The sequence below is a fragment of the Oncorhynchus masou genome, chromosome 9, assembly GCF_036934945.1.
Source record: "Oncorhynchus masou masou isolate Uvic2021 chromosome 9, UVic_Omas_1.1, whole genome shotgun sequence".
NCBI classification, from domain to species: Eukaryota; Metazoa; Chordata; class Actinopteri; order Salmoniformes; family Salmonidae; genus Oncorhynchus; species Oncorhynchus masou.
This window is the reverse complement of record NC_088220.1, coordinates 72,030,009-72,045,092: the sequence shown is the minus strand read 5'-3', so window position 1 is coordinate 72,045,092 and position 15,084 is coordinate 72,030,009. Positions and strand designations below refer to the sequence as shown.

At 44.1% G+C, this 15,084-nt stretch overlaps 1 protein-coding gene across 1 annotated transcript in view; it reads left to right on the top strand.

Moving 5' to 3' along the window:
- LOC135546590 (solute carrier family 12 member 9-like) overlaps nt 1–13,622 on the top strand; it is a 55,673-nt gene extending 42,051 nt beyond the window's left edge. Inside the window, exons 11-13 of the mRNA XM_064975152.1 lie at nt 2,666–2,840; nt 11,535–11,681; nt 11,817–13,622. Coding sequence (XP_064831224.1) covers nt 2,666–2,840; nt 11,535–11,681; nt 11,817–12,745 — 1,251 coding nt within the window. The 3' untranslated portion in view covers nt 12,746–13,622. The remainder of the gene's footprint in view (nt 1–2,665; nt 2,841–11,534; nt 11,682–11,816) is intronic.
- Nucleotides 13,623–15,084: the final 1,462 nt, after the last annotated feature.

Sequence of the window (15,084 nt, the reverse complement as noted above, 5' to 3'; positions counted from 1 at the left end):
AACACAATATGATCCCCTGTCGCCTTATTAATTCAGCCTCTTACTTAGATGTCTAGCAAATTAAACTTGAGGGTCGCATTAATGCAGAATTAGTTCATACAGGAAAACAATATAAAATGCATAAGAAAGTGTGTTTTGTAAACGCAGGTCTAAAATGCTTCTTGTTGTAATTTCTGCTCGTCATCACTCCTCTGTTGTCATGACTTTCAATATAAAATGCAACCCTTGTCAATACACAGCTCTACTCACCTCAGTCACCTGCTCCCTCTTTCACCCGTTGTTATTTCAAACAAGTTGCTCAACTATGGTAAGCTTCATAATGTAGAATAATGTGCCAGGTGAAATTTAAGAACGCAATTTGCTTTATCTCTTAACGTATTGCACAAGTTGACTGTGGGTATTTACTTAATTAGCTACAAATACTACAATTTATTGAAAAACTTCAAAGAAATAGTTTTGATGGTATTGAAAAACCATCCCATGGCTATTTGGGGGTGTGTGTGTGTGTGTATATACGGTATACCGCCCTAGCCTCTTATCCAGAAGTGTTTGTCCTCTATTTTACAAGCCTTTTGCTCTGCACACCATATTTTCAAGGAGGGGGGTAGTGTTGCTAGGAGGGACCGTTGCCAAGGGGACGGTTGCCAGGGCAGTAAGTTGCCAGGAGCCTGTCAAAAGCTAGGCTGCTCCAGGAGCATTATTACAGCCACTTAACTTATTGAGCCTTTCTCCTCCACTGCTCCCTCTCCTCCCCATCCCCCAGTCCTCAGGGAGAGAGGGAAACGAGGGGAACGCAGAGAGACTGGCCCACTTAGATTAAAGTAACGTGTGTGTGCATCTGGGGATTACGAGGGTGCATGTTTCGGCAGTGCTCAGTATGGATCGGTGCCAACTGGGTGACATTGAGGAAAGACGAAGAAGGGATTCATGTGATCCAGCCAAGGAGATGCAAGCTGATAATATTGAAGGAGTGATAGAAATTAAGTTTATAGATTGCTAAAATAATACAAGTTGGAAATGCAATGGAAGGTGGTAATGGAGAGGAGTGATTGAGAATAGAAGTGATGGATCAGAAGATCGAGGTGGATCAGGAGAGAGGGTGATGGAGAGAGACGGCGTGAGGGAGAGATGGAGCAGTAGATGAGTGGAGGAGGCAGAAGCACATTGACTCCAGGACCTTTCTCTGTTTTGCAGAAACTTTGATAATGATGATTATGATGATAATGATTGTGTTATTATGAGTGTTTAGCGTTCTCATCATTAGCAGTATGTAAACACAAACATGCACACTCTCACATAAACATGCATTCACACACACACTAATTATTCAGATGAGGTTGTCTGGTCATAAGCATGGTTTCAGTACTTTTTATCATAGTGATTTAGTTATTAAAATACTTATCTTAGTATCCCATCTCCTGTAAAGTAATCACTGATCTTAAGGAAACCTAGAATCGACTACACATCTTTCACATATCCAGCCATGCCCCTTCAGTGATCACTCCAAGGAAGGTTGGAAGGAACAATGTTTTCAGAGGATTTTAATAGTCCCATTATCTTGAATATCTGCCATTTGGACCTAGTATTTGCTAATTATCTCTATGGTTGGCTAGGTAACAGGAATTTAGATAGCAGAGGCAGGTTTATGTTTCAGACTTGGAATGTTTCAATATTAGTACTATAGATATAATTACAGCCCTGTGATTTTATGTAATGAGAATATGGCGGGAGGTCGGCGGTACTCCCTTTCCTTAATGACAACTATCTCTTCATGACCACCACACACACCCCTGCTACACACTCCCTCGTCTGCAGTCTCTGCAACAGGCTCATGTCTTAATGGGATTCTGATTGTGGATCCAATTTGTTTCTGCATTGGCGGAATCCTGACGAGACCACACAGACACTCTGCAGACAGGGAGCTTGGTGTGGGGGATGCACAAGAATGTGTGTGTCAGAGGAGAGTGAAGAAATGGTTTTATTCAGAGTGTCAAACTTCAGCGATTATACACCATTTTTCTAGTTGCCTGTAGTAACCAGATCTGTGATTTATCCAACTCCTCTGTGGTTAGGTGTTGTACCATACATAATGTATATGACATGAACATGTATGGTATAACAATGAACAACTGGGGAGTTTGCCAAATCATCTGGCCACTACAGTAGAAGCAACATGCCTTGGCAACCAATGTACTGTACACATGTAGGATCTTCATTTGATCAGTCTTTTGTTGCTGAGACTTTTACTGTGCCGAAGGAAATGCAGAGGAGCTTTGATTTAAATAAATTCACTGAAAGCCCACACTAACACATGGTTATCTTAACAGTATTGCACCTTTCATGTAGCCTACGGCTAATAGCCTAACTTCCGGACTAAAAGTATTTTGCTGTGACTATAGGTCAAATTAAGATTCTGTGTGTTACCACTTAGCATTCCAGTCATCCAGTCCTGTTAACTATTGTGTGGGTACTAGGACCCCTGGGAGTACTTGGCCTATCCATGGGGTAATTGAGAAGGCTCATGAGACCAAAATGAGGGGGTACTCCTTCTGGCAGAGCAAAATTCCGTTGGTGGTACATTTAACCCAAAACGGTTGGGAACCACTGCTATAGAGAAGACAGTATACAGCTCTGTTGTAACCTGTCTCTCGGTCTCTCCCTCCAGGTGCGTAAGTACCTGTTGATGTTGGACGTGCGGAAGGACCATGTGAAGTTCTGGAGACCCCAGGTGTTGCTGATGGTGTCTAACCCCCGTAGCAGTGTAGGTCTCATCACCTTCATCAACGACATCAAGAAGAGCGGTCTCTATGTCCTGGGACATGTACAGCTGGGAGACCTGGGTAAGAGGGCATACGGAGATGTTGGCTTTTCCAGAGTAAAGAAACCGTTCCCATTTCACTTCCATTATTCCCTAAGAGTGGCTGAATACCTCCCACTCATCTATTTCAGTTCAGGCTTCTTGGTGAATGTCTAGGGGAATTGTTCGACTGAGTTGATGTCAAACCAATGTTTGAAGAAGTATGTCTCTGACTTGGCAAGTACAGTAACTAAAGTTATATGTGTGGTAAGCCAGGCTGCTTACCAGTGTGAAGTTTATTAGATACACCACCTCGTTCACGAAAATAGTCCGCTCCTACAGATAGTGAGTCGCTGCCAGGCGCTTGTTCCAGTATCTCAGGAACGTCCGGCCTCCTGGGCTTTTCACCCACATCCGTGTCTAGGGTTTACCGAGAATGGTGCAACAAACAAAAACATCTAGTCAGACGGCAGTCCTGTGGGCGAAAACAGCTCCCTGATGAGTTTGAAGGAGAATGGCAAGAATAACAGGTGACAGGCGGGCCACAAACGGGAAAATAACGACGCAGTACAACAGTGGTGTGCGCTAGGGGTTCCAAAACTTTTCATTCAGGACCCCCTTCTAGCATTGGAGAACATCCTGCGCCGGCCCGTCGCGCCGACACAGTTTGGGAACCACTGCTGAACTGTATCTCGGAATTCCTAACTCGTCGGTCCTTGTCACATCGGGGCTCCACTCCTATCAGCTAACAACAAGAAGGAGCGCCTCCAGTGGGCACGCCATCCCCAACACAGGACAACTGAGGAGTGGAAAACATTACCTGGTCCAACGAATCCCGGTTCCTGTTGCATCATGCTGATGTTCGAGTCAGGATTTGACGTAAGTAGCATGAGTCCATGGCCCCATCCTGTCTGCTGTCAACAGTACAGGCTGGTGGTGTGTGGGAAATGTTTTCCTGGCACAGGTCATGTCCCTCGGTCAGGTCCCTTGATACCAATTGAGCAACGTTTCCATGCCCCCCAAAAATCCGACTGTTCTGGATGCATAGAGGGGACGGTGTCAGAACTGGTACTGGATGGGTGTACCTAATAAACTGGCCACTTAGAGTGTGTGGTGCTATATGGTGTCCTGTGATCAGGCTGTTGTCTAGTGCTATATGGTCTCTGGTGTTTAGGCTGTTCTGTAGTGTTTGTGTAGTGCTATATGGTCTCTGGTGTTCAGGCTGTTCTGTAGTGTTTGTGTAGTGCTATATGGTCTCTGGTGTTCAGGCTGTTCTGTAGTGTTTGTGTAGTGCTATATGGTCTCTGGTGTTCAGGCTGTTCTCTGTAGTGTAGGTGTGTGGTGCTATATGGTGTCCTGTGATCAGACTGTTCTCTGTAGTGTAGGTGTGTGGTGCTATATGGTGTCCTGTGATCAGACTGTTCTCTGTAGTGTAGGTGTGTGGTGCTATATGGTGTCCTGTGATCAGACTGTTCTCTGTAGTGTAGGTGTGTGGTGCTATATGGTCTCTGGTGTTCAGGCTGTTCTCTGTAGTGTAGGTGTGTGGTGCTATATGTTGTCCAGTGTAGGTGTGTGGTGCTATATGGTGTCATTTGATCAGACTGTTCTCTGTAGTGTAGGTGTGTGGTGCTATATGGTCTCTGGTGTTCAGGCTGTTCTCTGTAGTGTAGGTGTGTGGTGCTATATGTTGTCCAGTGTAGGTGTGTGGTGCTATATGGTGTCATTTGATCAGACTGTTCTCTGTAGTGTAGGTGTGTGGTGCTATATGGTCTCTGGTGTTCAGGCTGTTCTCTGTAGTGTAGGTGTGGTGCTATATGGTCTCTGGTGTTCAGGCTGTTCTCTGTAGTGTAGGTGTGTGGTGCTATATGGTCTCTGGTGTTCAGGCTGTTCTCTGTAGTGTAGGTGTGTGGCGCTATATGTTGTCCAGTGTAGGTGTGTGTGGTGCTATATGTTGTCCAGTGTAGGTGTGTGGTGCTATATGGTGTCATTTGATCAGACTGTTCTCTGTAGTGTAGGTGTGTGGTGCTATATGGTGTCCTGTGATCAGACTGTTCTCTGTAGTGTAGGTGTGTGGTGCTATATGGTCTCTGGTGTTCAGGCTGTTCTCTGTAGTGTAGGTGTGTGGTGCTATATGTTGTCCAGTGTAGGTGTGTGTGGTGCTATATGTTGTCCAGTGTAGGTGTGTGGTGCTATATGGTGTCCTGTGATCAGACTGTTCTCTGTAGTGTAGGTGTGTGATGCTATATGGTGTCCTGTGATCAGACTGTTCTCTGTAGTGTGTGTGGTGCTATATGGTATCCTTTGATCAGGCTGTTCTCTGTAGTGTAGGTGTGTGGTGCTATATGGTGTCCTGTGATCAGACTGTTCTCTGTAGTGTAGGTGTGTGGTGCTATATGGTCTCTGGTGTTCAGGCTGTTCTCTGTAGTGTAGGTGTGTGGTGCTATATGGTGTCCTGTGATCAGACTGTTCTCTGTAGTGTAGGTGTGTGGTGCTATATGTTGTCCAGTGTAGGTGTGTGGTGCTATATGGTCTCTGGTGTTCAGGCTGTTCTCTGTAGTGTAGGTGTGTGGTGCTATATGGTGTCCTGTGATCAGACTGTTCTCTGTAGTGTAGGTGTGTGGTGCTATATGGTCTCTGGTGTTCAGGCTGTTCTCTGTAGTGTAGGTGTGTGGTGCTATATGTTGTCCAGTGTAGGTGTGTGTGGTGCTATATGTTGTCCAGTGTAGGTGTGTGGTGCTATATGGTGTCCTGTGATCAGACTGTTCTCTGTAGTGTAGGTGTGTGGTGCTATATGGTGTCCTGTGATCAGACTGTTCTCTGTAGTGTGTGTGGTGCTATATGGTATCCTTTGATCAGGCTGTTCTCTGTAGTGTAGGTGTGTGGTGCTATATGGTGTCCTGTGATCAGACTGTTCTCTGTAGTGTAGGTGTGTGGTGCTATATGGTCTCTGGTGTTCAGGCTGTTCTCTGTAGTGTAGGTGTGTGGTGCTATATGGTGTCCTGTGATCAGACTGTTCTCTGTAGTGTAGGTGTGTGGTGCTATATGGTGTCCTGTGATCAGACTGTTCTCTGTAGTGTAGGTGTGTGGTGCTATATGGTGTCTGGTGTTCAGGCTGTTCTCTGTAGTGTAGGTGTGTGGTGCTATATGGTGTCCTTTGATCAGACTGTTCTCTGTAGTGTAGGTGTGTGGTGCTATATGGTGTCCTGTGATCAGACTGTTCTCTGTAGTGTAGGTGTGTGGTGCTATATGGTATCCTTTGATCAGACTGTTCTCTGTAGTGTAGGTGTGTGGTGCTATATGGTGTCCTGTGATCAGACTGTTCTCTGTAGTGTAGGTGTGTGGTGCTATATGGTGTCCTTTGATCAGACTGTTCTCTGTAGTGTAGGTGTGTGGTGCTATATGGTGTCCTGTGATCAGACTGTTCTCTGTAGTGTAGGTGTGTGGTGCTATATGGTGTCCTGTGATCAGACTGTTCTCTGTAGTGTAGGTGTGTGGTGCTATATGGTGTCTGGTGTTCAGGCTGTTCTCTGTAGTGTAGGTGTGTGGTGCTATATGGTGTCCTTTGATCAGACTGTTCTCTGTAGTGTAGGTGTGTGGTGCTATATGGTATCCTTTGATCAGACTGTTCTCTGTAGTGTAGGTGTGTGGTGCTATATGGTGTCCTGTGATCAGACTGTTCTCTGTAGTGTAGGTGTGTGGTGCTATATGGTGTCCTTTGATCAGACTGTTCTCTGTAGTGTAGGTGTGTGGTGCTATATGGTCTCTGGTGTTCAGACTGTTCTCTGTAGTGTAGGTGTGTGGTGCTATATGGTGTCCTGTGATCAGACTGTTCTCTGTAGTGTAGGTGTGTGGTGCTATATGGTCTCTGGTGTTCAGGCTGTTCTGTAGTGTAGGTGTGTGGTGCTATATGGTCTCTGGTGTTCAGACTGTTCTCTGTAGTGTAGGTGTGTGGTGCTATATGGTCTCTGGTGTTCAGGCTGTTCTGTAGTGTAGGTGTGTGGTGCTATATGGTCTCTGGTGTTCAGACTGTTCTCTGTAGTGTAGGTGTGTGGTGCTATATGGTGTCCTGTGATCAGACTGTTCTCTGTAGTGTAGGTGTGTGGTGCTATATGTTCTCTGGTGTTCAGGCTGTTCTCTGTAGTGTAGGTGTGTGGTGCTATATGGTGTCCTGTGATCAGACTGTTCTCTGTAGTGTAGGTGTGTGGTGCTATATGTTCTCTGGTGTTCAGGCTGTTCTCTGTAGTGTAGGTGTGTGGTGCTATATGTTCTCTGGTGTTCAGGCTGTTCTCTGTAGTGTAGGTGTGTGGTGCTATATGGTGTCCTGTGATCAGACTGTTCTCTGTAGTGTAGGTGTGTGGTGCTATATGGTATCCTTTGATCAGACTGTTCTCTGTAGTGTAGGTGTGTGGTGCTATATGGTCTCTGGTGTTCAGGCTGTTCTCTGTAGTGTAGGTGTGTGGTGCTATATGGTGTCCTTTGATCAGACTGTTCTCTGTAGTGTAGGTGTGTGGTGCTATATGGTGTCCTGTGATTAGACTGTTCTCTGTAGTGTAGGTGTGTGGTGCTATATGGTGTCCTGTGATCAGACTGTTCTCTGTAGTGTAGGTGTGTGGTGCTATATGGTGTCCTGTGATCAGACTGTTCTCTGTAGTGTAGGTGTGTGGTGCTATATGGTCTCTGGTGTTCAGGCTGTTCTCTGTAGTGTAGGTGTGTAGTGCTATATGGTCTCTGGTGTTCAGGCTGTTCTCTGTAGTGTAGGTGTGTGGTGCTATATGGTGTCCTGTGATCAGACTGTTCTCTGTAGTGTAGGTGTGTGGTGCTATATGGTGTCCTTTGATCAGACTGTTCTCTGTAGTGTAGGTGTGTGGTGCTATATGGTATCCTTTGATCAGACTGTTCTCTGTAGTGTAGGTGTGTGGTGCTATATGGTATCCTTTGATCAGACTGTTCTCTGTAGTGTAGGTGTGTGGTGCTATATGGTCTCTGGTGTTCAGGCTGTTCTCTGTAGTGTAGGTGTGTGGTGCTATATGGTGTCCTTTGATCAGACTGTTCTCTGTAGTGTAGGTGTGTGGTGCTATATGGTGTCCTGTGATTAGACTGTTCTCTGTAGTGTAGGTGTGTGGTGCTATATGGTGTCCTGTGATCAGACTGTTCTCTGTAGTGTAGGTGTGTGGTGCTATATGGTGTCCTGTGATCAGACTGTTCTCTGTAGTGTAGGTGTGTGGTGCTATATGGTCTCTGGTGTTCAGGCTGTTCTCTGTAGTGTAGGTGTGTAGTGCTATATGGTCTCTGGTGTTCAGGCTGTTCTGTAGTATAGGTGTGTGGTGCTATATGGTGTCCTGTGATTAGACTGTTCTCTGTAGTGTAGGTGTGTGGTGCTATATGTTGTCCTGTGATCAGACTGTTCTCTGTAGTGTAGGTGTGTGGTGCTATATGGTGTCCTTTGATCAGGCTGTTCTCTGTAGTGTAGCTGTGTGGTGCTATATGGTGTCCTGTGATCACTGTTCTCTGTAGTGTAGGTGTGTGGTGCTATATGGTCTCTGGTGTTCAGGCTGTTCTCTGTAGTGTAGGTGTGTGGTGCTATATGGTGTCCTTTGATCAGACTGTTCTCTGTAGTGTAGGTGTGTGGTGCTATATGGTGTCCTGTGATCAGACTGTTCTCTGTAGTGTAGGTGTGTGGTGCTATATGGTGTCCTGTGATCAGACTGTTCTCTGTAGTGTAGGTGTGTGGTGCTATATGGTCTCTGGTGTTCAGGCTGTTCTCTGTAGTGTAGGTGTGTGGTGCTATATGGTGTCCTGTGATCAGACTGTTCTCTGTAGTGTAGGTGTGTGGTGCTATATGGTGTCCTTTGATCAGACTGTTCTCTGTAGTGTAGGTGTGTGGTGCTATATGGTGTCCTGTGATCAGACTGTTCTCTGTAGTGTAGGTGTGTGGTGCTATATGGTGTCCTGTGATCAGACTGTTCTCTGTAGTGTAGGTGTGTGGTGCTATATGGTCTCTGGTGTTCAGGCTGTTCTCTGTAGTGTAGGTGTGTGGTGCTATATGGTGTCCTGTGATCAGACTGTTCTCTGTAGTGTAGGTGTGTGGTGCTATATGGTGTCCTGTGATCAGACTGTTCAGTGTAGGTGTGTGGTGCTATATGGTGTCCTGTGATCAGACTGTTCTCTGTAGTGTAGGTGTGTGGTGCTATATGGTGTCCTGTGATCAGACTGTTCTCTGTAGTGTAGGTGTGTGGTGCTATATGGTGTCCTGTGATCACTGTTCTCTGGTATAGTGTCACTTTTTTTCCCTTTTTTTTATTAGACAAGGCTTTCAGTGGTGACCGAGCTCCTCCCAGTATTGACAAGCACAGCCTCTCTCTCAATTCAATTCAAGGGCTTTATTGGCATGGTAAACGTATGTTAACATTGCCAAAGCAAGTGAAATACAGTTGAAGTCGGAAGTTTACGTACACCTTAGCCAAATACATTTAAAGTCAGTTTTTCATAATTCCTGACATTTAATCCTAGTAAAAATCCCCTGTATTAGGTCAGTGAGGATCACCACTTTATTTTAAGAATGTGAAATGTCACAATAATAGTATAGAGTGATTAGCTTTTATTTCTTTCATCACATTCCCAGTGGGTCAGAAGTTTACATACACTGAATTAGTATTTGGTAGCATTGCCTTTAAATTGTTTATCTTGGGTCAAACATTTCGAGTAGCCTTCCACAAGCTTCCCACAATAAGTTGGGTGAATTTTGGCCCATTCCTCCTGACAGAACTGGTGTAACTGTCAGGTTTGTAGGATCCTTGCTCGCACATGCTTTTTCAGTTCTGCCCACAAAATTTCTATAGGATTGAGGCCAGGGCTTTGTGATGGCCACTCCAATACCTTGACTTTGTTGTCCTTAAGCCATTTTGCCACAACTTTGTAAGTATGCTTGGGGTCATTGTCCATTTGGAAGATCCAAAAATCCAATTGGTACACCTCCAATTGACTCAAATTATGTCAATTAGCCTATCAGAAGCTTCTAAAGCCATGACATTTTCTGAAATTTTCCAAGCTGTTTAAAGGCACAGTCAACTTATTTTATGTAAACTTCTGACCCACTGGAATTGTGATACACTGAATTATAAGTGAAATAATCTGTCTGTAAACCAATTGTTGGAAAAATGGTTTGTCATGAACAAAGTAGATGTCCTAACCAACTTGCTATAACTATATTTTGTTAAAAAGAAATTTGAAAAATTTGTTTTAATGACTCCAACCTAAGTGTATGTAAACTTCCAACCTCAACTGTAGATAATAAACAATAAAAATGTATAGTAAACATTACACTCACAAAGTTCCAAAAGAGTAGACATTTCAAATGTCATGTAGATATGGAATTTTATCAAAATTTGGTCTGTTTTTGAATTCTTTGTGGATCTCATTAATCTGAGGGAAATATGTCTTTCATATGGTCATACATTTGGCAGGAGGTTAGGAAGTGTAGCTCAGTTTCCACCTCACTTTGTGGGCAGTGTGCACATAGCCTGTCTTCTCTTGAGCTAGGTCTGCCTACTGTGGTCTTTCTCAATAGCAAGGCTATGCTCACTGAGTCTGTACATAGTCAAAGCTTTCCTTAAGTTTGGGTCAGTCACAGTGGTCAGTTATTCTGCCACTGCGTACTCTCTGTTTAGGGCCAAATTGCATTCTAGTTTGCATTTTTTATTTTTTTTTATAAGTTCTTTCCAATGTGTCAAGTAATTCTCTTTTTGTTTTCTCATGATTTGTTTGGGTCTAATTGTGTTGCTGTGCTGTCCTAGGGGTCTGTCTGGGTTTGTCAACAGAGCCCCAGGACCAGCTTGCTTCGGGGTCTCTTCTCCAGGTTCATCGCTCTGTAGGTGATGGCTTTCTTATGGAAGGTTTGGGAATCGCTTCCTTTTAGGTGGTTGTAGAATTGAATGTGTCTTTTCTGGAGTTTGATAATTAATGGGTATCTGTCTAATTCTGCTCTGCGTGCATTATTTGGTGTTTTATTATGCAAAAATATCCTCAGTCTCAATTTGGTGTTTGTCCCGTTTTGTGAATTGTTGGTTGGTGAGCGGACGCCAGACCTCACAACCATAAAGTAAACTAATTCAGGTAATTTTTTGGGTGGATTCTAATTGGTATGTCGAATTTGTTCCTTTTGATGGCATAGAATGCCTTTGTCTCTCAGCTCGTTTACAGCTTTGTGGAAGTTACCTGTGGCACTGATGTTGAGGTATGTATGGTTTTTGTGTGCTTTAGGGCAATGGTGTCCAGATGGAATTTGTGTTTGTGGTCCTGGAGACTTGACCTTTTTTGGAACACCATTATTTGTGTCTTACTCAGATTTAATGTCAGGGCGCAGGTCTGGCTAAATCTGTGCAGAAGATTGTAGGTGCTGCTGTAGGCCCTCCTTGGTTGGTAACAGAAACATTTGATCATCAGCAAATAGTAGACATTTGACTTAAGATTCTGGTAGGGTGAGGCCATGTGCTGCAGACTAGTTCCCTCGCCAATTCGTTGATATATATGTTGAAGAGGGTGGGGCTTCTCTCTCGTGTGTCTCTTCTGTCTGGAGCTTATGTTCTTCTGTGGCACACTGCCAAATCAGGTTTCTATACATCAGGTCATCTCTTATTCTCTAAGAGCACTTGGCAGATAATGGCCCCTGGCCAAAATGTTTGCATAGATATTGATGTTTTGTTTCTCTTTCGCTCTTTGTCCCCTCTCTCTCTCTCAGACACATTACCGTCCGACCCTCTCCAGTGTCGTTATGACTCATGGTTGTCTCTGGTGGACCACCTCAACATCAAGGCATTTGTCAACCTCACCTTGGCTGACTCAGTACGGCATGGAGTCCAACATCTACTCTTCATCTCTGGCCTAGGTCAATGATTATATTCACTACTCTGATACCATGTTCTCTATTAGCTGTAACTGGCCCAACTGTCACTCATACACCTCTTTTACTATCATACCCATTGACTCGTCTCTGCCTCTTTCCATCCCTTTGTCTCTCTAGGTGGGATGAGGCCCAACACCTTGGTCCTGGGTTTCTATGATGACTGCACTCCCAAAGACAAACTCACTGACCTCGCAGATGCCACCGTCCCCACTCAGGACCCCGAGGACGAACGCCCGCCCTACCACTTTCCTGCCCTTCGCGTGTCCATTGATGGCAAGGAGGAGGGCAACGGAGAAAACGGAAAAGTCATGGGACCCCAAGAATACGTGGCGGTGATCTCAGACGCCATGAAGATGATGAAGAATGTAGCGCTAGCCCGCTACTTCCACCAGTTTGACCGGACCTCGACCATCTCCTCGTCCCCAGGGAAGGGTGCTCTGTACGTGGACGTGTGGCCCGTCAATCTGCTGAGACCAGACAGCTCCAGCTACGTAGACACCTGCTCCCTCTTCCTGCTCCAGCTGGCCTGCGTCCTCAACATGGTCCGCACCTGGCGCCATGCTAGACTCCGCCTCTTTCTGTGTGTGGAGGAAGGGCGGAGCCTGCGGGGCTCTGAAGGGAAGCTGGGTCAGCTGCTAAAGGAGCTGAGGATCAAAGCCAACGTGTACACGGTGCCCTGGGACCAGCAGGTGGCGCTACATTGGCAGAGGCAGGGTGAGGCGGGCAAGCGGAGGCCCTCTCGTCAATCACAGAGAGAGGAGGGGCTGGGAAAGAAGGGGTTGTTTGAGGAAGGAGACGACGACTATGTGAATAGCTTCCCTAGCAATGCCACAAGGCTGTCGGATGAGTATCTGTCGGCAGTTAATAGGCTGATCCTGGAACAGGCCCACCCCCCTCCGGCTGTGCGTTTCCTGTATTTACCCCGCCCCCCGGCTGACACGCGCCGCTACACGGCCTACCTACGCCAGCTGGAATTGCTCACCAAGGATCTGGGTCCTACCCTGCTCATACACGGGGTTACACCTGTCCTCACCACTGACCTCTAACCCTAAACTTTCACCAGCTAACCCCTGATTAAACCCTTATTTCAACCCCTTACCAAATTGCAGCAGGTGGAAGTGGTACTTAGACAAAGGTCAAGGATCCACTTACCTTCCTCAAAGCTGTATTAAAATACAGCCCCATCCTCCTTATGAATATGGAAGGGTTGCAATGGCCAAAAAGTAAATCATAAATAATATATTGATTTTACTCCTTCAAGGGGACTGAAGTCTGACACTCTGCCAAGTCATTGGAGCTCAGCTAAATCTTTTCTTTTCTGTAAGCACTTTTGTGGTTTATCTACAAGATAAGAAACATGTGACCTTTTAAACATTTTCAGGTCAAATATGAAAATCTATCAATCTGTTTAATGGGACCATCTATTTATAGAAACAACAATAAAAAATAATTAAAGAAATGTATTTGGGTGCTCTTGATCTGTTTTCCCTTTTAGAAATATTTTCCTTTGTATCGTTATGACTGACTGAACTGATCAGAATGCCAAAGTGCCCTTATGTGCCTGAGTGTAGAAGACTAAACATTGCACACTCCTCATGCCAGCTTTAGGACCAGTTGTTTCCTGGACCTACTCTAGTCCAACGCTAGTCTACATGGAATCCCATGGATGTTTACTGAAAGGATATCTATTCTATATAGATCTATTTAATCTCCATGAAGCCCTTCAATTGGACACTACACTCCTATGCAAAGAATGCTGGTATATGACAGGTCCTACGCAGCTCAATTACTTTTTTGGGTGAACACATACTGGTACATCGACACTATTTTAAATTAAAGAAAAAATGACATTCTAAAAGCACCATCCAAATCATATTTTAAAGTGTGTATGTTGTAATTGAATAAAGAAGCTGTTTTGTATAAGTTCTGTGTATTGTCTTTTTTTATTTCACTGTCATTATGCCAGCAATTTATCTAAACCTAGTTGAAATGTTGATTGTGTCAATGTTCAGGTTTAAGTATACTAAACAAAAATATAAGTGCAACATGTAAAGTGTTGGTTTCATGAGCTGAAATAAAATATCCCAGAAATGTTACATTCGCCATTTGCACAACAAAAAAATGTATGATAATAAACTACATAAATGTATGTCTGTTAGTGAGTGTTTCTCCTTTGCCTAGATAATACACCCACCTGACACCTGTGGCATATCAAGAAGTTGATTAAACAGCATGATCATTACGCAGGTGCACCTTGTGCTGGGGATAATAAAAGGCCTCTAAAATGTGCAGTTTTGTCAATCAACACAATGCTACAGAGTGCAATTGGCATTTCAGGGAGTGCAATTGGCATGCTGACTGTGGGAAAGTCCACTAGAGCTGCTGCCAGATAAATTCATGTTCATTTTAAAACCATGTTTTTTTTAAATTACTTGGCAGTTCGTCCAACCAGCCTCACAATCGCAAACGAGGTGTAGAAAAATGTCATACGTTTTGTTTGGTGCTTTACGCTCTTAAGTTTAACCATTACCAAACTTTTTTTATCACTACATCACTGATAATACAGAATCGTAAGTAATATTCTAATAAATGTAATATGATAATCTGTGTGCTCGGTTTGTGGGGTGCTTGATTAGTAATGCTTATATTATTTATTTAACCAGGTAGGCTAGTTGAGAACAAGTAGTGTGACAGAGTTACACATGGAATAAACAAACATACAGTCAATAACATAATGGGGGGGGGAATCTATGTAGAGTGTGTGCAAATAAGGTAAGATAAAGGAGGAAAGGCAATAAATAGGCCATAGTGGTGAAATAATTACAATTTAGCAATTTAAACACTGGAGCGGTAGATGTGCAGAAGATGAATGTGCAAGTAGAAATACTGGTATGCAAAGGACCGTATGGAGATGAGGTAGTTGGGCTGTTTACAGATGGGCTATGTACAGGTGCAGTGATCACTGAGCTGCTCTGACAGCTGGTGCTTAAAGTTAGTGAGGGAGATACGAGTCTATGAACGCTATGCAATTGAGAATATAGATATCGATATAAAGAGTTGATTGATTTTATGCAATGCAGCGATACAAATGACTGCTCAGTCGCTGATGCTACGTGTCAGTCTGGATCATTTTAACTTAACCCTTGTGTAGTCTTAACATTCTGTATACTCCCCTTGTCCCAAGGGTAAAAAATGACACGCCTTCACTAAACCACTAAAATAAAGCAGCTGAATTGAATTTAGGTTTATTATAGCTATAGGTACTGCATAGGTGTAAACATACTTTTTTTAGCAAGAGATGGCATTTGTATAACCTAAGAAAGTAGCAGAAATGTGCAGAAAGTAGTTTTGAATGCATTTTATTGAAGGGAAACAATAACAGTCT